This window comes from Myodes glareolus, chromosome 13 (genome assembly GCF_982192425.1).
Source record: "Myodes glareolus chromosome 13, mMyoGla1.1, whole genome shotgun sequence".
NCBI lineage: Eukaryota > Metazoa > Chordata > Mammalia > Rodentia > Cricetidae > Myodes > Myodes glareolus.
Window position 1 is genome coordinate 26,261,023 of NC_142038.1, and position 24,464 is coordinate 26,285,486.

General features: G+C 46.3%; 1 protein-coding gene and 1 long non-coding RNA gene across 2 annotated transcripts in view; one reads left to right on the forward strand and one right to left on the reverse strand.

Moving 5' to 3' along the window:
• Sh3tc2 (SH3 domain and tetratricopeptide repeats 2) overlaps window positions 1-3,704 on the reverse strand; it is a 57,778-nt gene extending 54,074 nt beyond the window's left edge. Inside the window, exon 1 of the mRNA XM_087896008.1 lies at window positions 3,523-3,704. Within this exon, the coding sequence (XP_087752134.1) occupies window positions 3,523-3,643 (121 nt within the window). The 5' untranslated portion in view covers window positions 3,644-3,704. The remainder of the gene's footprint in view (window positions 1-3,522) is intronic.
• A 6,669-nt stretch (window positions 3,705-10,373) lies between these two features.
• Window positions 10,374-21,190, forward strand: LOC125390597 (uncharacterized). The gene is made up of 3 exons (XR_015734692.1): window positions 10,374-12,144; window positions 16,212-16,358; window positions 19,095-21,190. It is a non-coding gene; the product is annotated as an uncharacterized LOC125390597 (long non-coding RNA).
• The last annotated feature ends 3,274 nt before the right edge of the window (window positions 21,191-24,464 follow it).

The window sequence follows — 24,464 nt, forward strand, 5'->3', positions numbered from 1 at the left end:
GAGACCGGACTGTAATTTTAACAGTGGAAAGTGAGAGAGCGGAGTGAACAACACTGTGCTTTCCAGTAAGAGAAGGAGAAGGCCCCTGATCTGCCAAAATACTGATGCTAAATATGAAGGAGAAAGAAACATCACAAAAAATGAATGTTGGGAAGTTTAGGCATAGAAATGAGTGGTGATTTTACCAAAGTCACACAGCGACTTAACAGGTCATCCAGATCCCTGGGGACAGACTTGGTTATTTCTACTATAGTAGCTCACCTTGGAACTCTAAGGTCAAAGTGTCTCTAATAAGGAGAGCATCCCAACACTGACACTTGCAGGAAGTGAAGCCCCTCCCCCTTCTCTTCTTCCCGCTTCTCTGCTCCAACCCTCACCCCAAAACGTCAAGAAAATGGACCTTGAAGGCTCACTTGCCTGTTCTTTATTACTTCACCCACATTTTTTTCCTTTGACCCAGAAGACACGCCATCCGCAATTTTTGTGAGCTAAGCCCACATCTCCTTGCTGGAAGAAAACACAGACTCTTAACTATAGTTACATCCATCTATATGGATGTATCTCAGACTGCAAAGTAGCAGCGGGGTCGGCAAGCAATCTGCATAACAATAGCATTTTGTTGGTGTCGAAAATTGCAAACTATTCTTTGCAGTGACTGAGCGTGCGTGGATATGGAAGAGGGAAAAAAAAAAACACAGAATTCACAAAAGTGATTGGTTTTGCTGAGTGAGTTGTGGGAGTCAGATTGGAAGGAGCCATCCAAGGGACCCTAACTGTGGATGCAATTTTTTTATTTATTCAAAAAGAGAAAGAAAAGAAGCAGTTCTGATGGCACAAAATGATAAAGAGGATGGAACTCGTTATTCCAACACTCTGTGCCATCACTGTGTTCAAATTCAGGGTGGTGCCCTGTTGATTGCTGTGTGCACTCCCCTCCTCATGTAATTCTATCAGAGTCGGTCTTAATAGAAAGGCTGAAAAGAGAGCGATGGAGTCTACAAAAAAAAAAAAAATTCTCCCCTCCATCTTCTATGTAAGAATTTCTGCCAAATCTCTACAAAGGGGTGTTGGGAATAAGGGACAAGAGCTAGGCGCTTCTGCCATGACTTCCTTTGTGATCTGAAGTGGGCACTTGTTGGTGATTAAGAGCAAGAGACCCAAAGGGGAGGAGTCAGAGGCCTGGCAACTGGCCAGGACCCGCCCTCTCACCACATGCTAGTGGGAGAATTCTGTAGAAAGCAGAAGAATCAACCAGAGGAGCTGCAGGAAGGCTCTACAGAGTCTTCTTCTGCAGAGGAACAGAGCTTGCGGAGGCAACCCAAGCCAGCTTCCGTTACTGCTACACCATGGCAAACCTGGGCAGCCACCAGGGTCCCACATTATCTCGAACCTTGTCCCTTGCCTCCCCGATACACAAGGACACATGGTTTGGTCCTCATTGTTAACTCCCACATACACAGACCCAATAGCAACAGCAGCCAAAGAAACTAGAACACAGACCTCTCTCCAGTAGAGAATAGCAAATGAGAGAAGAGGTGTGGCCCGTATTAGCTAACAGCAGAAGAGCCAGCCAACACTGAGAGTCACATCTATGAGACACACTGTCCAATCTAAACCCTCCCCAAAGTTCTGGCGATTGGCACCACCACTCAATGCAGCCCGCATCAGATAACTGCTAGCCAAAGGTCCCAGAGACTTATCTAAGGTCGTGCCAAAGCTGTTGTCCAGAGAAGGGTCTCAGACTCTGCGACATTTCCCTAGGATACACCGGGAGGCTAGGATGGAAATATTTACACCATCTGGCCTCAGATGCATCCCTAGCGACTTCCCTCAGGAAAAGCCTGGTGGGTGGAGAACAATACAGGAAGAATGACTGGAAGGCTGTGACAGAATAAATAGTTAGCTCCTGGAGAAACAGCAAATCCAGGGGCTGACCAGGATCTGTGGTGGGAAAAAGAAAACTAAAGAAAGCTAAAGTAAAACTGAGGGACGACGGTGGCATCAAACTTCAAGGACGCCTTCGGTATCGGCTTCCGAGTTTCGCACCACTGAACTCATCCCAAATGGAAGCCCGTCAAACAGCAGCCGAGTTCCTTCCACTGAAGCTAGGGTCAGTGTCAGGGGCCTCAGACTTTCTAGAGGATCCCATGGACCCCAGAGAATGTGATATTTGAGGGTCACAGAAATAGTAACAAGGCCTGACATCTATTAGGCAAGAATAACCCTGTGCTGGACTGTTTTCTATTTTGAATGTATAGACTTGAGCCCCCAATATGTCACAGCCTTTCGTGATATTTGGAGTTTGTCTACGTAGTTTTGGGTAGGGTTCTTGATGTCCCTTGGCTAGGAAGACGTCCTTGCTATAAGTGTCAAAATGTGTAGGCCAGGACTTCTGGCTTACTTGAGGTTCACTTTAAAAATCTCAGGTCCTTTGGGGAACCCAAGTCACAGGCCATAGAAGAAAGCAATAATTCAGAGGAAAAGCCCTTAGCTAGCGGAACCTCCCAGCTATGCTCACCAGAACCATGGTGATGTTCACCAGAACCATGATGGTGCTCACCAGAACCATGGTGATGCTCACCAGAACCTTGGTGGTGCTCATCAGAAGCTTGGTGCTCACCAGAACCATGATAGTGCTCACCAGAACATTGGTGCTCACCAGAACCATGGTGGTGCTCACCAGAACCATGGTAGCTCTCCAGAAAGAAATGTGACCCTAACAAAGGTACAGACCGATGCGTTAGAGTGACATTCCTCCATCTCCCAAGTGAATCCTCCCCCAGCCCAACCCCACCCTTTTCCCCTAGAGCCACTACTGATCCGGATGGACATCCTACAGTGTGACCACAGGGCTTCCTTCAGCTGCCGAGCTATGCAAAGCTCCAGGAGCTCCTCAACAGTATGATCAACTGCCCTGGTTCGCTGTGGAGATCTGGGTTTTAGAGCTGACCACATCCCAAGAATGCCCTCAGTCTCAGGCAAACCAAGAAGACTAGTCACTTTGTGTCCAGATTGCTGGACAGTTTCTTAACATAACTGCCCATGACCTCGACTCCATAGGCCGGGCCACCGACGTAGGTAAGAGGAGGGAAACAGCCCTGCTTCCTCTGCAGCAGAAACCCTGATGAAAATAGCGCTGAGTGACCCCAAACAAATTTATGACCGTCCATGGGCCACAGAGGAACTCTCTGTGGAGCCCGCTTCCTGTCCTAGGGAATCTTGGGAAAAAAGGAAGGAAGGGCTTAGTCACATACTAGGAGTGGCTGCCAAGAGCAGCCCTCACTCCCTGTTCACAAAGCGCAGACCCGGCACAGAACCTACCTCTCAGGTAAAGTAGAATTTCCCAGACTTCATTGCCTTTTTGAACCCAGAATGCGAAACACCAAACTAGAAGGGGATGAGAGGCAGGCAGCCAGTACAGCCATCTCCCAGTCTTTGGAAGGAGAGTTTCTCCAAAACACCAACTTCCCTGGACCAGCACTCTAGCATAAGACCCAGGCCAGATCCCCTCGGGAAACTCACCTGGGCCCCAGGGCAGACTCCGCTCCCCAGGGATACAGAAGCAGCCACCCATGTGTGCACCATCCTCCCTGGGCCAAGGCCCCTGGGAACGCCAGTCAGGAGAAACTTGGGAGCCTCCCATCGGAGGCCCTCCTCCCGCCTCCTCCCTGGCACGCGAGGGACCGAGGCTGCTCAATGCACAAAGCAGCCTTTGATATCCGGCCTGCAGTGGGGAGGCCAGGGAAGGTGGGAGGGGCCACTCAGCCTGCAGGCCAGATAGTCTTTGCGCTGTCAGGCCTTGGCCTGGGGAGCAGCTCCTCCCTGCCTTTCGACAGATTGCTTCATGCCTATCAGGCTGTGGCACATTCCTCGCATTCTAGGATCCAGACACAGTTCGGTTCTTGTGAGGGTGGCCAGGGCAGAGGAGGGCAAAGAGCATCCTGGGAATCGAGGGTGTCCTTCTTGCTCGCTCCCAGATGGACTAGGCCCAGACTCCCCTGCCGGCTCTTAGGAAGCCTCTCTGCAAATGCTTCCTTGGCTGTTTGATAAAGTAGGGCCAGTGAGTGACAGACAGTCTGTGGTATCAGTGAACCACTTAATGGCTGTTGAACAGGGTTGAGCACCCGAACTTCCAGCTGTGGACCCCCAAAGTCCTGGTGGGAGAGAATCCAGGAAATCACCCAGTGTTACGGAGAACTTTATGGTTGAAGGACTGGACTACCCAAACCATTTGAAGGTGTCAGACATTCATGAAGAACTGGTCGTGCTGGACGGAGCTCTTTTCTGTTTCAAATGGGCAGTGGAGCTGGGGAATGCGTATCACACAGCGGGGCTGAGCCTCAGAAATCTCCCCTGAGATCACCCACAGGAGGCAGAGAGAACAGGCTGCATACCTTTGAGACTGCTCAGATGCCTGACTGCTCGAACTAACCAGTCACAGGGTCACTGGGCACTGACCTGCCTACCCAGAGCAAAGGTCTGCAGGAACGCCCAAGGACAAGACTGGCAGAGAGAGGCAGGGTCCTGGCAGCAGGCTTGTGTCTCAGGCTCTCTGGAGGCAGAACTTTCAGGCTTCGCTGGGCTTTTAGGAAGGGCCGTGACCTGGTCAGTTTCACATTCTAGGAGGAACGTGGGGTGATGGTGAGAAGGACAGAAGTCTGTCTCTCTGGAGTGATCCAGAGTGTCCACAGTGGATCGACCTAGAGACACACAGCACACAGGCTCTCCAGCCAGCCTCCACTACAGCTTCAGAAACTGTGTGCTAATTGGTTGTGAGTCAGATAGAAGCTGTTCTCTATCAGCCAAGAACTATTATATATTATTTAAGAACCACAAGAGCCCCGTAATATAAGCATTTTTTTTCTTTTTGATAAGGAGAAAGTGAAGAGGGTCATTTAACTTGCTCAAGTCTGCACATACATGCACACACACACACACACACACACACACACACACACACATATTCACACATACACCATTTCTGAATGTCAGACTTAATACCTGCGCCCATCCTGGTTGGTCCCATGTTTTAAGTATCACCTTTCTGACATGTGAGCTCATCCACCATTATCAGAACACAGTGACATATTCTTACAGAGACATGTTCTGGACCAGCCATCCATTCATGGTGGAAAGCATAGGGGACAAGGAGGGCTAGGGATGGCAAGGACTCTCAGGGGTGTGGTCCCTTGATCTCAGCCCACTCATGGTGGGCGTTTTGTCTATGCACAACTGTTTAAAGTGTCTGATTTCTACGCTGTGAGCCATGCCCTCCCCTCACCAAAACCGACTCAAGATGAAAGGGTAAGTTGTTCTTTAGAAAGCAGCCTTTCAAAGTCTCTGGGAGGTGCCCAAGAATCAGACAGCGAAGAGAAGTCAAGCTCTGACTTCTGTATGCAAATGGCTAAGCTTATCCCTTGTCTGGGACTTCTCCCCAAACCACTGCCATACAGGGGCCACACAACTAGAAATGATGATGGATCAAGACCCGGATCAACGGTTCCAGAGGGTCCCCTGGGGTGGCTGACTGAGACAGACATTTTGGCAAGTCTGAAATGAACAGTTCATTCTTGAAGTCCCTGCTTCCCTTGAGATGCAAAGGCCTCAGTTCTGCTCATGAGTTGTTCTGATGAATGGTCAGGTTTCCAGGCAGAGAGGTAGCAGGAGCAAAGGTCTTGTGGCCGAAGCCTGGGTTGCATATTAAAGGAAGCACCATGACTAGAGTGTTGGGAGGCAGGGGTTTGTGGGTGGGTGAGCTAAGAGACCACAGCAGCAAACACCCCTGTCTCCATGCTGGGGCTCTTGAGAACAAACAGCCAGTGTTCAGTGTAGTTAGCACTGAAAATCAGGCAGGCTTAGTGCAGTCATTGAAGTTTTTATTAAGATGCTTATTTTCTTTTGTTTCCCCCTTTAAAAAAAAAAAAAGACCCAAAATCAAAGCCAAGGCCTCATGCCCGACAGGCAGGTTCTCCACTATTGAGCAGCATGTTCCCAGCATGACTTACCATGTTTTTAATATTAGGATACGTTTCTTGAGATGAACTTCACCCTAAGTGCCTTCACAGTCACCCTTACACTGGTGTGTCAGTCAAATAACCTGTGATACTTTCCTGCTGAAAGACTACAATTCCCAGTTTCCCTTGCAGGCTACAGATGTCATTTCCACCCCATAAGAGACCATATCCCATCTTCACTGTACGACACAAGTAAGTGACAAGATGCCCTTTGATGCCCCTTAACTATGAATAAACATGGTCAGGCCTAAAATCAAACTAAAGTTCTCTTTCTGATCTCTCTCTCTCTCTCTCTCTCTCTCTCTCTCTCTCTCTCTCTCCCATGAGCTCTGTAAATTGGCACAGAATCAACCATTCCAAAGGCTGTAGCAGCAGGCTGAGTGGATGAGGGGACAAATTCATGAAGAGCATGCTTACTTAGTGTTTCCCCCGATCAACTGAGAGAGTTAGCATGATGTCTACTGAGACGTTGGGCCCTGAGAAACAAGCATTGGAGGAGATGGCTTTCAACCTTTAAGTTTAAGGCTCTTTGCTACTACGTCTCTAAGCAAAGACGGAGGATGGGAGCTCAGAGGGGCTTGCCAGCCACAGGCAAAACTCAGTTAGCAGGGAGGAGACAATTAAAGTCACAGGATTAAGTGTGATGTTCTGAGAGAGCACTGGCTCCAGAAACATGGAGGCTGGGTCTGCAAGCCACTGATGTTGGCCAGTGAGAGGTCGTAAGTGTGACCGAATTCCTGGAAGACAGTGTCTTTACAGCAGATGTCCTGACTAGTCTTAAGTCCACTTGACACAAGCTAGAGTCATCAGAGAGGAGGGAGCCTCAACTGGGGGAAACAATGCCTCCAAAATATTCAACTATAAGCCATTTTCTTAATTAGTGGTGGATGGGAGAAGGCCCAGGTCATTATGGGTGGTGCCATTCCTGGGCTCGTGGTCCTGACTTCTGTAAGAAAGCAGGCTAAGCAAGTCATGAGAACCAAGTCAGTAAACAGCACCCCTCCTTGGCCTCTACATCAGCTCCTGCCTCCAGGTTCCGGCCTGGCTTGACTTACTCCCTGTCCTGACTTCCTTCAATGACAGACTGTGATATGGAAGAATAAGCCAAATAAACCCTTTCCTCCCCGAGTTGTTTTGGTCATAGTGTTTCATCCAAGAGTGACCCCGACTAAGACCCTCGGCGACCCACTGTGTCCATGCTGCTAACAGAGAGGAGACATCAGCGGAGAATCTGCCACTGACTGTCTCAGCAGAACAGTGAGGATGGCAGTTTCACTGGGGAAGATTCAGATGATCGCACAGAAAACGGGAATCCCAGGCACATTTCATTCGCCGCCCACATTATCATCAAGTATTTATTCATTTATTCCCTTAATAGTCTTTTGGTGGCAGCTGGTTCAAGTGATGAGTGACAGCTGACCCAGCTGGGGAGCAAAATGGAGAAGGTGCTTCTGCCCAACCTTGGGAAGCCCCTGCTCTGCTCTGGGCTAGGGGGAACACAGGATGGGATGCTCAAGTCAGCAGGTGTTCTGCTTTGCCCTGGAGACCAAACATCCAGATCCGCTGGTGGAGTTCCCCGACTTGTAAATGTCACAAACCAATTCAAAGAAGTCTTCCAGAGCACAAAGTGCCCAGAACTAGAGACCTGAGCTAGCCACGAAGCTCCTGGTTTGCCACTGCATATGGGAAATATGTCTTCTCTTGGAAATTTTACTATCTCATCAGGGTAATGATAAGTGGAGTGAGTGGGGGCAGAGAGTATAGCCAAGGTATAACACCTGCTGAATATGCAGAAGGCACTGGGTTTCAGCCCCAGCATTAAAAAAAAGACAAAAAAGGAGAGAGAGAGAAAGAGAGAGAGAGAGAGAGAGAGAGAGAGAGAGAAGAAAAGGAAGGAAAGAAGGAAGGAAAAGAAAGGAAAGAAAAGGAAAGAAAAGAAAGAAGGAATGAAGGCAGGCTACTACAGGTGTGGGGAAGAACTAAAAAGGACCTTGAATTATGCTCCTCTTGAAGGGGTAGGAGTGGGAAGACACACAGAATTTCTATATGTCAGGCCTCAAAGTGTGATTTTATTGGCGATTAGGTCATCATAGGTCCCATTATATAAAGCAGAGTAAGTTCATAATGTAGCGCAGTTGACATCTATTCCAATATGAATGGTTAGCTAGAGAGGAGGGAGAGGGAAGAGAAAGTGAGGAGGAGGAGACAACTCAGTTGGGCATAGTAACTAACACCTGCCATACACCCAACATTCAGGATACTGAGGCAGGAGGATGGAGAGTTCCAAGCCAGCCAGAGTTATGTAGCAAGACTTTGTCTCAAAACAGCAAAAACAAGACTGGGCATGGTGACATGTGCCTTTAATTCGCACTCAGAAGGCAGAGGCAGGTGGATCTCTCTGAATTAGTGGCCTGCCTGGTTTACAGACTGAGTTCCAGAAAGGTCAGGGATACACACTGAGAACCTATCTAAAATCAAAAAATAAGGAAGGAAGTGAGAAAAAGAATGGACCAGAGAGAAGGGAGGAAGAATATGAGCAAAGTATAGTGATACATATGTGGGCAAATGCCTTCAAGAAATATTCTTTTGTATGTTAACCTTAAAAGTTAATTAAAATAAATTTCTTCCTAGCCATAAAAGTCCTCACTATAGACAAGCTGAAAGCACAGAAACATAGAATACAAACATCAGTGATGCCATCCCCCCAAGATACACTCTGTTTAATGCTCGAGTCTTGTATAAAGTAGAGATTGCACTTTGTGTTTTGACATTTTCCAGCCTTCTGTCACACTGTAGACCATTTTCCATCCTTTTTTGTTTGTTGTTTGGTTTTTCAAAACAGGGTTTCTCTGTGGCTTTGGATCCTGCCCTGGAATTCGCTCTGTAGACCAGCCTGGCCTCGAACTCATGGAGATCCGCGTGCCTCTGCCTCCTGAGTGCTGAGATTAAAGGCATGTGCCACCACCTTCCGGCTCCTTTTTTAATTTTTATTTATTTTATTTGAGTAAATATTTTGCCTTGAAGATCAGAAGTTGGCAGAGTCCCTGGAAATGGAGTTACGGGTGGTTGTGCACCATCTTGTGGGCTCTGGGACCTGAGCCAGGTGCTCTTGACCACTGAGCCATCTCCGCAGCCCCATCCATCCTTTTTAAGGGCTGCACGATAGTTTGTGGTGTGGTTATGATGCTCTGCACAGCTCCTTTCCTAATGTTAGACATCAGGTTCTTTTGTGATGGAGGAACTGTTTATATTTTATTTTTATTGCAATAGACAGGAAAGTCTAAAAAAATTAGAAAGAGCGAGAGACAAAGAACACCCTCATGGGCCAATGGCGGCAGAGAATGGCGTGATCCTCCTGCAACTCAGAGAGCATGGAGGATTGCAGTAGCAGTTGGAGCTGGGTTTTGGGAGGAGAAAAGACCCTCCCCTCAATCCAGGGAGAGCATGGCCCTGATAACAATTTGCTGTGTTTAGTTTATTACGTGTATGTGTATGAGTTCATTATTTTATGTGGCTATGCATGTTGCATGTGCCCTTGTGTGAGTGTCCTTGGAGCCCAGAAGAGGGTACTGGATCCCTGGGAGCTGGAGTTACAGAGTTGTGAGCCTCCAGAGGTCATGGTGAACCAAACTGCAGCCCACTAAAAGAACAGCATCCTAGTTCCAGTGGTTTTTTCTTGCTGTGATAAAGACCACCACTAAAGTACTAAGGGAGGAAGGATTTACTTAAATTTACAGCTTAGAATCCCTCATGAAGAGAAGTCAGGACAGGAACCTGGAAGCCGAACTGAAACAGAGACTGTAGAGGAATGCTGCATACTGGCTTCTTTGCCATGGCTTTCTAAGCGTGCTTTGTTACAAAACCCAGGCAGGACCAACTGCCCAGGGATGGCACCACCCACAGTAGGCTGGGCCCCCCTACATCAATTGTTTATCAAGAAAATGCAGCACAAACATGCCTACAGGCCTATCTAACGGAGGCATGTTCTCAATGGAGGTTCCTGCTTCCCAGATGACCGTAGCTTGTATGAAGATGACAAAATCTACACCACATGATGAGTGCTCCTAACTTGGTGAACCATCTCTCTGGTACCACCTGTTGGCACCTCAGTGTGGATTTATGACCTCCAGAGCTAGGGGACAATAGATTCCTGATGTTTGAAAGCATCCAGGCTGGAGTGTGGCACTAATAATGCTTACTCTCTCTCGTCTTAAAATCAGGTTTCCCTGTGAGCAGGCTGAAGTAGAATTGAGAGAGAGAGAAGAGAGAAGAGAGAGAGAGAGGGGGAAAGGGAGGGAGGGAGGGAGGGAGGGAGGGAGGGAGGGAGGGAGGGAGGGAGGGAGGGAGGGAGAAGGAGAGTGTGTATGTGTGTGTGTGTGCCTCCACATGCCAAGTTGCTAATGACCCCATCCAGACCCCAACACTCCCTACCACTCCCAGACAAAAGAATTTCTCCTGAGATCAACTTCCAGAGAAATTTAAATATCAGGCACCAGACCCAGCAGAGCGGGTAGGGAAGAGGACCCTGCTGGCCAGCGAGTCCACATGGGTGTCCTCCCCAAAATATGCTCACATCTGAACATCAGGAGGCTACGGGCCGAGGCTGAGGACAGTATTCTAGAAACCTGTAGGTAGGCATGAGGATTTAGTAGTGAGAAAGAAGTCTATGTCAAGAGTCGAGAAAGAATCAAAGCAGGCATACCCTCCTCCTCCTCGCAGCTGGGAAAGGGGGTAGATGCTCTCTTGTAATGCATGATCCCTTGTGTTACTGAGATTTTCAACTATAATGTTCCATGACAGTCTTCACGTTGTAAATATAAAGACATATGAAGGAAGGAAGAGAAGATGGAAGAAGAGAGAGATGAAGAAATGTCCACATGTAAACATGGCCAGTCATGGGCAAATTCCAGGTGACTGCATTCCTCGCCTGACCTAACCCAAAGGATAATGGGCACCACAGAGGGCGGTTCCAGTTCCAGTGCCAAACCCACAAGGCACGGTCATTAGGAGGGAAGAGGCAGCACTATCGAAGAGGTCCCTGCCACAGGCGTAGTCTGATAACCGGTGGGTTCTCGGCTCCCCGGTGATATGAGAGCTGCCCAGAGCCCCAGCTGATAGGGAGACACTGCTCCCTGGAGGAGGCAACGCTTGATCTGCTGGGCCGGAGACAATGAAATATTTGACACCATCCTCTGTGCCCTTCCCCGGAGAGAAATAAGTTCTCCATCCCTAACATCCAGCCCTAAAATGGCGATATTAGGTGGGGTCTAGTAGGGAGTCCTTAGCTTACTGGAGGTGGCATATCTGGGGCTTTGTGTTCTTCACGCCGTCCCTTCCCTCTGCTTCCTAGCTCTCGATGCTGCCTGCCCCATCAAGTACTTCTCACCGTTTCTATGTCCCCATCCTCAGCAGGGACGACGGAAATAGGACTACTCCATCTTGGACTCAAGCCTTCAGACTGTGAACAAAATAAACCTCTCTTCACTTCAAGGCAGCCTATTGGGGGCGTTTTGTAACAGCAGTTCCATGATGAGGGCTCTAGCCAGCAAGCTGTGCCAAGGCCCCTGCTGGACCCTGGAGGACAGCGGAAGTGGCTTTCCCACCCTTCTGCCCACACACTTCAGGCTGGAATAGAGTGTGAGACTACACAGATGGATAGCCCACACACACTCAGTTCTAGGCCCTGTCTTCTCGGGGAGGAGGAATTAGCAAGACCAGATTAAGATCAGAAATCTTAGTGCTTGCCTTCGCCTCCCGGCTGTCAACTTGTGGTCAAAAGGCCTGATTCTGAATGAACACTCTTAGACATGGGCCTCTTTAAATAAGCACAAAAATCAGAAATTAATGAGGGTCGTGTAAAGCTCTTACAAGATGGCGCTGAGATGTCTTAAAAAGCGTGTCTAGGTGTTTGTTCTTTGCTTGTGTAACGTCTGTGTGTGCCATCCCTGTTCTGTTTGTCTCCGAACATTCTGTGAGTGGAAACTGTAGAACCATGAAGAGGAGAGGGCGTTCTTCAAGAAGAGAGTGTGCCAGGAGGTGACAATGGAGAGCAAACCCCAGACCCTGCCACGGAGCCCACATGGCAATCCACCCAACAGAGAGCAGACTCTTCCACGGGCTCATCAGAAAGGTGAGGCTGTGACCCTTCAGTCTTCATCCTTGACAGGCCTCTTTGCAAGCTGCTTACTCAAGAAAGGAAATGTGTATGCACATTTCCATGTCAACTGTCTCTGTCTTCTATGCCACGCGCAGGCATATACCTTCCTAGGCTCGTGAATTTGTGGAACACAGAAGGCTGTGTACATGGGTCTCTTTCCTAGACTTCATTGGCTACTATCAAATGATGACCTTGGGCAAAGCAAACTCTTTCTGAAAATGCTTTCCTTATTCCTGATGAGATGTGACATTACTTCAAGTCCTTGAAAAAATGTCTCTACATTTCCCCGAAGACAGGTGTGTATCTTAGAAACTGTTCTATTTCTGTAAAGAGACACTATAACCAAGGCAATTGTTGTAAAAAAAAAAAAAACAAAACCAAACAACCAAACAAACAAACAAAAAACATTTCATTGGGGGCTTGCTTACGGTTTCAGGGGTTTAGTCCATTATCATCATGGTGGGAAGCATGGCAATACTCATGGTGCTAGAGCAGTAGCTGAGAGCTACATCTTGATTCACAGGCCAAGAGAGAGCTGCTCCTAGCATGGACTTTTAAAAACTCACAGCCCCCAATGACACAATTATTCCAACAAGGCCATACCTACTTCACAAGGCCATACTTCTTAATCTTTCTCAAATAGTTCCACTCCCTGAAGACCAAGCATCAAATATATGAGCCTTTGGTGACCATTTTTATTCAAACCACTACATTCTACTCCCTGGCCCCATAGGTTAGTAGCCATATCATAATGCAAAAAATGTATTAGGTCCAACTTCAAAAGTTCAACTTTTGTTTAAAAGTTCAAAGTCTCTTCTGAGACTCAAAGAAATCTCTTGAGTAATTGTAACCCCCTGTAAAATCAAAATAAAAAAGACACATGACATACTTCCAACATACAATGGCACAGAATATATATTATCATTCTAAAGGGAGAAAGGGGAACATAGGGAGAAAATACTAGACCAAAACAAGACCAAAAACCAGCAAGCCAAACTTCAAATTCTACAACTCCATGTGTGATGTCAAAACGCTCTCCCAAATCTCCAACTCCTTTCAGCTTTGTTGACTGCAACACACTTCTTTTCCTTGGACTGGTTCTACCCCCTCTTAGCAGTTTTTCTTGGTAGGTGTCCCACACCTCTGGCATTTCCAACATCTTGGGGTCTCCAACACAATGCAGGCTTCACCTTCACAGCTCCATGCAATGGCCTCTCCAGGCCTCCATGCAGGAACACCTTGGCACTCCCCTGGCCTAGACAGCTTTTCTTAGTCACAGATGGAGATTCTACAACCCCTTGTATTCTTGACTCTAAAGCCAGAATCACAAGTCCAAAGCTGCTAAGTTCTGCTGCTTTGTGGGACTAGAACATGACCCCCTCCCCTTATTCAAATTCAATTACACCTGCATCAGCTTTCTGTTGGTTATAGTTTCCATCAACAGCATAGTTTTTAAAAAGCTTAAACTTTTTTAAAATTCTTTTTCACAAGTCAGAAACTTAGCTTAGAGTGACAACTATTAACTACAGGACACAGTTAATACTAGGCTGTTTGAAATCTTCTCTGTCAGTGCCACTGACTGATTCAAAATTTTTCAATTTAGTCCCTGGCAAAGTTTTAGGACAAGAGCAGAAAGCAGCCAGTATCTTGGCCAAAATATTACAAGAATAGTCTCTAGACTACGTAATATTCTTCCCCTCTAAAACCTTATGATCTGGGGTCCCACATTCCACATCACCTCCAGCACCACTGTCCTCCATGCTCCTACTAGGATGGCCCATTAAGTCACACACTTAAGTGTCCAAGTGCTTTTCTAAGTTCAGAATCTCAAAGTCCACATTCCTCCAAGAGACAGCAGGGTAAGGTCTGTCACAGCAATATCCCACTCCTGGTACCAAGTTCTGTCTTAGTCACTGTTCTATTTCTGTGAAGACACACCATTAGCAAGGTAACTCTTCTAAAAGAAAACATTTAATTGGGGGCTAACGTGCAGTTTCAAAGGTTGAGTCCATTATAACGATTGTGGAGAGCACAGAAAGAACATGGAAGAGTTCATGACCCCTGGAGCAGTAACTGACTCCTGATGGAGAGAGAGAGAGAGAGAGAGAGAGAGAGAGAGAGAGAGAGAGAGAGAGAGAAACTGTCCCTAGCATGAGCTTTTTAAAACTTAAAGCCCACATTTCCTTCAACAAGGCCACATCCACTCCACAAGGCCATACCTCTTAATCCTTCTCAAATAGTTCCACTCCATCATGAATAAGCATTCAAATACATGAGCCTGTGTGAACCACTCTTTCTCAAAACACCGCAGTGTAGAAGGTAATGCCAGAGATCATGAGCAAAGCAGAGAGTGGGAAGTAGCTGCTGAGTGCAAGTTGCTGTAAGGAGCATGTCCACCAGCCAGGAACCAGAGCTCACAGTGCCATCTGTCAAGGATGGTATTCAGTTATGTGATGGCTCCGGTGAAATTCAAACACCCTCCCAAGGCACCATGTGTTATAACCTAATCCCTATGTGAGACAGTAAGACGATGGACTTTAAGCTGAATTGTGGCTCAGTTAGTATAGGGCTTGCCTAGCATGCATGAAGCTCCTCAAGTTCAAATCACCAGTATCTCATAAAACAGATGTAATGCTAGTCACCCCAACACTAAAAGGGTAGAGGCAGGAGAAGCAGAAGTTCAAGGCCAGTCTCAAAAATCAAACCCAAGGAGGTAGGACTTAGTTCAAGAGGTAGGACAAGTTCAGGGGCCAGGCCTTTAGGGGTGAGCAAGATTAGTTAAGGTCATTAAAACTCCAGCAGTCAGGCATACCTGTGAAGGATTTTCTTGATTGAATTATGTGAGGTGAGAAGACCCACGCCAAATCTGGGTCACACCTGCTGGCAGCAGCCCCTCTGAAAGAACCATGAGGAGGAGGCTTCTGCTTTGTGTCTGCTTGCCCTCACTCTCCCTGCTACTGAGACATTTCTTCACTGGTATTAGAACCAATGTTCTTGGGGATTCCAATGTAGACTGAAGACCAGCAGCTTTCTAGGAACTCCTGGGACTGCAGCACCAGATTGGGACTGCTGAGACATCCAGCCTCATGGCTGAGCAATTATCAGATTCCTGGTCTTTCTGTGAGACAGTCATTATTGGACTACCGAGAACACAGCCTGTGTGCTTTTATTATATATACTATATATTTATTATATGTGATTTATATAGATTATGCATATACACACATGATAGATAGGTAGATAGATGATAGATAGATGATAGATAGATAGATAGATAGATAGATAGATAGATAGATAGATAAATAGATAGATAGATAGATAGATAGATAGATAAAATGTCAGTTCTGTTCCTTTAAGAAATAAGAAATGTTGTCTAATATAGGGAACAACTCCACTGGGGCATTCATATTCTAACAACCACTCTATGGGCACTATTACCATCCCCAACTTACATATGAAGGATTTGGGACTCTGGGAGGCTGAATGCATTTCCAAACGTCTAAGGGCACTCAGTGGTGGATCCAGACTCTTGAACGGGAAGCCATAGCTTCCCTCCTTATTTCTTTATTCTGTAATGAACATTTACAGAACTCTCTGTGTAGAGTGAGAGAAGCCCTAAGGATGACCTGGGGGCGTTAATTCAACAGTTACTAATGCTACCAAGCAGGTACAACCGCACCTAAAGAAACAGTAAGAGGAGTGGTCAAGACAACCAGCAAGGTGTGCCCTTACCGTGGACCTGGATGTAGCGCCCTAGTAAAGACAAGAAAGCAAACAACAAATTAGTCACAATGAGGGAGCGGTGAGGGGACGGGGCAGAGGGAGGGAGGATAGGGACGCATAACAGGAAAGCTAGAGGCAGCCCCTTTATCTCATCCAGGGGCCAAAATGCTTCAGTGTGGAGACAGCACTCACTTCAGCCCAGAATCAGAAAGCACCCAGCTTGCCAGCCATGGACTGAGATGGAAGCTCTCCTTCTACAAAATCGGTCTTTTCTTCTAAGCTCCTCCCAGTGAAAACTTTCCTTCCTTATCTCTCAGACTCAGATCCAGCATAGTGTTGGCCCCAGGACACCAGAAAGCCCTTCTTCACCCACAGCCACAACTCCAGGGCAGACCTCTCCCCGACTCCCGGGCAGAGCCTCGGACGCATGCGCACCTATGAGTCGAGTCCAGTAAGCAGCAGCAGTGAGTAGCAGTGGACCTTACCCACCCATCCTGGAGCTGCCTGATCTTAGCGGTAGCTAAGACCTCATACTCTAGATGACTACCAGTATTCATGAGCAGCTCACAGGGGCCAGAGAAGGCTGGGGGCTGGAGCTCCCAAAGCTTCCTTGGGTGGATCTGTGTGACCCGCTGCCCACCCCCCTCACTCCCACCTGGCCTTTCTGTGATCCACACCCTCTTCTCTCTGAGGGCACCATGGTGGCTGCTGTTAACAACAAATGTTTACACGCACTTAGATGTGTGCTCTCTGTAAACAGAACCCTCCGTTGTTCAGCGTTCCTTCCGGCCCATCTCGTCTGTATCAAAAGCCTTGTGTCAAATAAAATACCACCTGTTGCGTAGTTAGATGCTCATTTCTAGAACCTCCTCTACAACTTACTTTGAGTGAGTTTCACTAGCTCTGACGTTCCAAGCGCTCTGCTCTCCAGGATTGTCCCCTATGCTCTCCCGCCTTTGCTGGAGGCTTACACGACCCGGTCTTCTATGGCTGCCGTCTGCTTATCCTTACAGGCATGGAACTATATTTTTTTTTAACTTTTATTTCTATTCAGTTTCACACTGCTTTCCTGATTTGTGATTCTTTGCTCCTGTGTTCCGTCGGAGTCTAGGCTTGTCTGTTTGTGAGTCTCCCTGCTTAGCTATACATGTATGCACACAGTATCTACAGAATAAAGTAAATGCTGGTGAACACTCATACATGTGGCATGAAGCCAGGCTTCAGCCGCCTTATTTGTCCTCTTGAGACCAGTGAACATACACAGGCTTTCCTTGATGCAGTGGAGGGACCAGGCAGGTGAGAACAAACTTATGGTGGATGAGGACACAAGGAAAACACCTAGGTCACTCAGCATAGAGGCCAACTAAGGCAGCAGGAGGGCCCAGCATGTCCTAGAACACAATGAGGTGCAGACCTGATGTGAAACCCACGAATGCCCCAGCAAACCGTGTGGCCTTGAGAAAATACAAAACCTCCGTGCTTAGCTTTCCACTGCGATGAAATGGGGTTGTGATGGTACCTGCCTCAGAGGATGGCTGTGAAGGTCATATTAGCGTTCAGAACAAACCATGCCAATAATCAATATTATCCACTATCCCTTAGCATTGTTTTGCCCTTAATTGTAGTCCAGTAACCTTTCTACTTTCTTTGTACCAGTTCAAGGATTGACATCTAGCCAGGTGGTGGTGGTGGTGGTGCACACCTTCAATCTCAGCACTTGGGAGGCAGAGAGGCAAGCAGATCTCTGGGAGGGTGAGTGCCAGGACAGACTCCAAAGCTACAAAGAAATACAAAAGAGAGAGAGAGAGAGAGAGAGAGAGAGAGAGAATTGACACCTAACCACAGTAGATGCCAAACGAGAGAATGTCAACTAAACGAGCGGTGTTCACCCCTAGAAGAGAACACGCTACACACTGGTAATTAATGGTAGACTATCTGAAGCATCTGTGCCAAAGAACTTTTCCTTCATGACAAAACCTAGTGGTGAAATGAGACCTAAGACAATGTAATATTTGTTGCACAATTTTAAAACCTAGAACTTCAAGGAATACTGGGCACCAACGGCTCATTCTCTCACTGGTTTTCGGCTTGATCAGTTTCCCAAGTGGGAAGAACTGTGGCCAGCTCAACAGCGGAGAGCAGAGCTGAGCAAGTGCTGAGCTGGCCACAGTGGGGATGAAATGCCCCACCCACTTTGCTGTGCCCCTGTCGCAGCAAAGCTGTCTGTTATTTTGTGCTGTGCTGTTGATTCTTCTCAAACCATACCTTAGGAGACAGATTAGTAAATAAAAAAGAGCTGGGAAGGCAATCTCAGCACAGAAAATGCACTTCATAAAACACGGGCTAAAGTACAGGGGAAATCTAGACAGCGAGGCAAGACTCAACAAGAGTCGGGGAATGCCCACAACGCTAACAGGTGAGTCACATTCTTCTCAGGTTCCAGTAGCCACTCACTGAGCACGCTACCAAGAAAGACCAGGGAAAGTTGGCTATTTCAAAATACAAGCAAACGTACACTTCTTTGGTACTATATAAAGTGATAACTTTAACAGGCCTACACGGTACAGAATATCTGAGAAAGAACCTTTCTAAAAGTCAGAGCCAATCAAATCGATGTCAGACCATCTACACGGTCCTCTCTACAGCATCTGACTGCTGGTATTTTAAGTCTCCATGAACGATATAAACATACATAGAAATAAATAAGTAAATTTCGGTTTTAAATGACAGCTGCTGGGAAGAGGTCTCCAGTGTCCTGATTTCAACCCTCTACTGAGTCTCTTAGCTCTGCAAAGACTCCATGCCTGACTTAAGTAAATACATGATGGCAACGCTTGTGTGAAGATGGCATTATGCAATTTTATCTCTGTATGCATACTTCAATGGTGGTCGTTGCATGAAAACTTCATCTTTTTCACAGCCCAAGGAGAATGAGACAAACTTTGTCTAAATCTTTTCTTTTGGTAAACACTTGACCATCCTAAAGCCAAGATTCTGCATAAGGGGAGGAAGGGAACCTTGTAGGTGGAGATAAAAAAGGCTTTCTGTAACGTCCACTCCCTTTGTGAGGCTACAAGGGCCCTTGTAGAGGTCAATATACCTACATGGTCAGAGAGGGAGGGAAATTTATTATGTAGTTATTCATTTCTCTTTCTTATTGTTTTTTGTTTTGTTTTGTTTTGTTTTGCATTTGGACCTAGGTGTTACTACGGATTAAGTCCCTGATTTCCTGCACTAATCAAGTAGACTGCCACTGCCTGGTACCAAGAACTCTAATCAAATCCTACGAGGTGGTTTCAGCTAACACCTAGAAATGGGTGACAAAACATTGAGGAAACAAGACACAAAAAAAAGCTTGGGTGCTCCTGAGACCCGATTGTGTCCCCTACAGCAAGTTCATGATGAGTCACTGGGGAAAGAATATAATTGCTAAAGGTTGGGTCGTGGGGCTTGAAGGCATGCCACATGTGGGAGAAACTCATGATGACACAGAAACCCTGATGCCCAGGCTACGGAGCTCCTAGCTTGGCTAAAGCTTACTTCCTACTAAAGCAAAGAACCTTCAAACTTTCAGAAAGGACCCAACCTAGAAAATACAATCTTCAAAACTGTTTCTATCTTTAAAACAGTATTGTGGTTGTGTTGTTGTTGTTGTGTTTGTTTCGTTATCTCAGGGCTATTTTGCTTGTGTTTGTTTGTTTTGTTTCATTTTGTTTTTTGAGACAGGGTTTCACTGTGTAGCCCTGGCTGTCTTAGAACTCACTCTGTAGACCAGGTTGGCCTCGAACTCAAAGACCCACCTGCCCCTGCCTCACGAGTACTGGGACGAACAGCATGTGCCACCATATCCAGCCCAGAGCCATCTTTAAAAGAAGTAACTTGGAGCGCAAAGGATCAGCGCCACAGTCACCGGCTGGATTGTGTGAGTGTGACTCACTGCCTGGATTGTGTGAGTGTGACTCACTGCCTGGACTGTGAGAGTGTGACTCACTGCCCGGTTTGTGAGAGTGTGACTCTGGTCTGAGTGCCTGCACTTCCATCTCATTTCACTCTGAGCATGCAGCACTCCTGCAAGGAAGGGAATGCCGCTGTCTCCCTCTCACAGATGTAGAAGCTGAGGCTCAAAAAGATACCACACCTGAGGCTGCCTTTGAAGCAGGATGCAGCAAAGGCTGCCCCGTGTAAGCAATCAGAGGATGGAGCTACAGCCATGAGGGTCTATAATCCTCTACACAAAGATTTTTGGCCCAGATGAGCCTCAAGGGCAAAGTAGGCTAAAATGTGAAGATATAGGTTAATATATGTAGCTTTAAAGAAAACGAGGGAAAACCTGGGAGGCAGAAATCAGAGCACTGGGCTAGTGGGAGCAGATGCTTGGGGAGCCTGAAGGTCCTCAGAGCTGGAACTAGACTTTATGCTTTTCTTCTGAGAGTAGCAATAGCCCTGAGCCAATGTGAAGCAGGGGAGCTAGAAATAGCTCTTGCCAAAACACCTTAAGACCGAAAGGGTTACTGCTCAATCACAATGGAGTTAGGAAACCTTCTTCCACCTTATAAGAACATGCTGAGGAGGTGCAGCATCTGTCTGAGGCCATGTGTGGTAATTGCCAACCTGCAGGCCACTCCCTGAGACAGCGTGGGAACCGAATCCATCTGCCCATGTGGGAACTCCACCCAGAAGATGAGTCCAGAGACAGGCACTGTGTACTGACTCTTGACACAACAGTCACCGTGGCAAAGGCTGCTCTCTAATGACTTCACAAGGAAACATTCACAAGAAGCCTGGTCCAAAAGCTTAAGTGCAGAATGGGTCAGGGTAGCTCACAGTTAGACATATTCAAATCATATAAGAAATTAACCACTAAGGTGGGGGGTGGATAAAGGGGGGAAACACAAAAGAGTAGGGTTATATAGCTAGTTAATCTACACTGCAAGAATAGAAAATAAGAGCAATTTGCCAAGGTGTGACCAGATCTGAGACTCTGCCTGTGAGACACTCTTCACAGACCTGGATAGCATCAGTGATAGATCCTCCAAAAGAAGGCTGAAGGGGAGAAGAAACAGGCCTTTGCTAAACTTCCAGTATTTCAGGGCCTGGGAAAGGAATGAGAGAGAAAGAGAGAGAGAGAGAGAGAGAGAGAGAGAGAGAGAGAGAGAGAGAGAGAGCCCAAACAAAAGTCAGTAATCACAACAATCAGGTGATGTGGGATGCCGTATTGTAACTGTAATTCTTGCTGGATAACCATTTCCATTCTATGTAATTTTACTATGTTAAAGTTAAAAACCTTCCTTTTTGATTAAACATAAAGGGTGAAATGATGTGGGATGTTTCTCTGTCTGCTGAGAATATGTTTCTTTACCAGTGGTTAATATAGAAGTTAATTTGGCCAATAGCCATGCAGAACAGAACCAGGTAGGAAATGAAATCAGAGATATAGGGAGTAGAAGGGTGGAGTCAGAGAGATGCCATCCATCCACCCAGGAACCATATGCCAGAGCACCACGTCAAGCCATGGGCCATGTAGCAATACACAGATTAATAAGAATGGGTTAATTTAAATGTAAGAACTAGTTAATAATAAACCTGAACCATCGGCCAAGCATTAATAATTAATATTAAACCTCAAAGTGGTTTTTTTAAAAGTGACTGCAAGACTGGGTGGAACAAAAGGCCTCGGTTACAATTGGGCCAGTCAGTTTTCATATCTTTATCTCCACCCAGCTCTCTCCCTTCATATCTTTTTAGTACCCACTGCCATTTCAGCAACCCAGCTCAGCTCCACTCAGTTCCTGCTCTACATTGCTTTCTCCTCCTTCCTAACTCTTTCCTTTTATTTATTCCTCTCCCGAAGAATACAGCCTGGCCTAGTTTACCAGTCTTCTGTGCCTCAGATTCCTGAGGTAGAAGACTGTTTGATATTATCTGATATGTGTTCTTACCATCCCCTCTTCAGTCTACTCTAGCCAAATTCCCTCATCCCTCTCTTCTTGTGTTCCCCCTCCTATATCCAATGATTAATATCTTGTTACATATACTGGTTCTCAGCACAACACCCAGAGTGACAAGAGCTCCTAAGGAGAGCACACGTGGTGTTATCCATGTCTTCTTACCTAAGAGTTGATGGCTTTAGAGTTGACTGTTACTCCTGGATAGTGATGATTGCTTCAGACGGTGTTCGTGAATGGAGAGGACTGAAGAAGTTGCCCTCATAAAATGACACCTCTACTTAGTCCCTCTGGAACACTGCAAACATTTCCAGTGAAAGAAGAAAAGGTGACTTAAAAATTAGCTTTTAAAAACTTTATTCACAGATTTAACTCCTAATGTACAAGTCGCAAAGCAAAAATGTCAGTAACATGAAAAACCAAGACAGCACATCTCCTCCAAAATCTACCAATTTCATAATAATGATTCCTATTAAATATGACTTCAATGAAATGCCTGACATGGAATCCAGCAAAATGATGTTAAATACATTCCAATAAGTGGAAGAAAACATAAAAACAAATGTCTGAATTGATTCGAAAGAACGCAAATGAACAGTTAAATGAAATAAGGAAGTCGATGCAGGATATTAAAATAGAATTCAATAAAGAGACACAAGATACTGAGGAAAAACAGAGTATGATGCTGGCAATGAAAAAAATCCAGTGTTAAGTATCTGACAAAACAAACTGGTCAGAAAACATAAAGGCCACTTCATCCTAATTAAGGGAGTTATCCATCAAGAAGCTATTAGATTCTGATTATACATGCACCAAATGCAAGTGCAGCCAATTTCATAAGAAAACACCACTAGACTTAAAGCCACAGACTAGCTCCAATACAGAAATAGTGGGTGGCTTCAACACCCCACACTCACAAACAGATAGGTCACCCCAACAAAGAACGGCAAAACTTTAGAGCTAAATGACAACTTATCAAATGGAATAAACAGAGCATTCTATACAAACATTACAAAATATTCATTGTTCTGAGCATATCTAAAGTAAGGGTATCACTAGGGTTTGTCATCCACCAGCCTCACTTCATGTTCTTTACCCACACATGCAAGTACACTACATACACCTACATCACATTCCCATACACACAAAAATTTGCTGAACTAACACATGGAAGACAGGCTTGTGTTTAAAGGGTAGATCTCGTGTTAAGTGTTCTTGTCATGACTTAAAAAAAGAGACAACTAATTGGCTATTACAGAGCCATGAAAATTCTAATCAGCAAAAAGTAGACACGGAAAGCACAAGTAAGCATCCTGAGGTCTGAGCTGGTCTCTTTCCTTGTTACCCTAGTAACAGACCTGTCCAAAGCAGCCAAAGGGAGGATGCATTATGTCTCACGCAGTTGAAGGGTTACAGTTCACTGTGGCTGGGAAGAGTCACGGTGGCAGACATGTGAGGCAGCCAGTCACACTAAATGCGATATCAGGAAGCCGAGAGGGATGAATTCTGGGGTTCTGCTCCCTTTTCTTATCCAGTCCAGGACCCCAGTCCATGGAACGGTGCTGCCCAGTTAAGGTAGGTCTTCCCACCTCATCTAAGGATTTTCTTACAGGCATGATCAGAGGCTTATCTCATAGGTGATTTTTAGATCCTGTCCAATTGCAAATCAATATTAACAATCAAAAGATGATGTTTTTGAAAGACTTTAAAAATACACAAAAATCTGCTGTTATTTGCAAATAGTGTCCAAATAGCAGGAACATAAGAACATGAATTGATATGATCTCTGTCAGACACAAAAGGGCTTCCAAGGTGGAAGGATGAAGAGTATGTATATACACCTGCCGATTCTTTCAGCTATACCCACAAATGAGCACAGACAGAGAGGCAGGCATGCACACACATGTGCATGCACACACATATGCACGCACACACACACATGCACACACATACCGTTCTTACATGTCAAGAATAAAGAGCCAGTTCTGTTACCTTCAGAAGACCTGAGATCCCTGTTACCATCCTGGCTGGACTCAATGCTAGGTCTGCTTCATTGGGAGGACAGTAGCCTTGCTTCTGAGAACTCAGACCCAGTTGTATGCCTGCAATCCTAGCTCTTGAGAGCAGCGGGCAGGAGGGTGGAGTGTTTCATGGCAGCCCAATCTACAAAGTGAGAGCCTGTGCCAAGTCGTCTCCCCTTCCTAAGCTGCATTTCCTTTAAAGTTAGTTGTGGAGACTAGAACCACCCTGTTCCCATGACAAGCAGCCTACTCCCCGGCCCTATGGATTGGTCACGTTTCAAGGGCAATTTCCCCCTCAATATAATGTCCGCCCTTGTGGCCATTGAGAGCTCTTAGGGGTAGCACAGTGGCACGGTGAGAAAAGCTACAGGAAAAGGATGGAGATGCAGCAAGTGCTGAGGCCTGCACAGTGCACAGGTGACCTCCTCTGACCAGCATGATGCTGGCTGTTTGAGGCCGGGTTGCTTGACTGATTGATTGCCTACCCTAAGTTGCTGAATGTTCACAATCCAAAGTGTTCTGAGCGCACAAGGATCCATGTTCCCTCTACCCGGTTCTTGCCTCTTCTCCCTTCCTATCAAATGTTCAACACAGAACTTTAGGT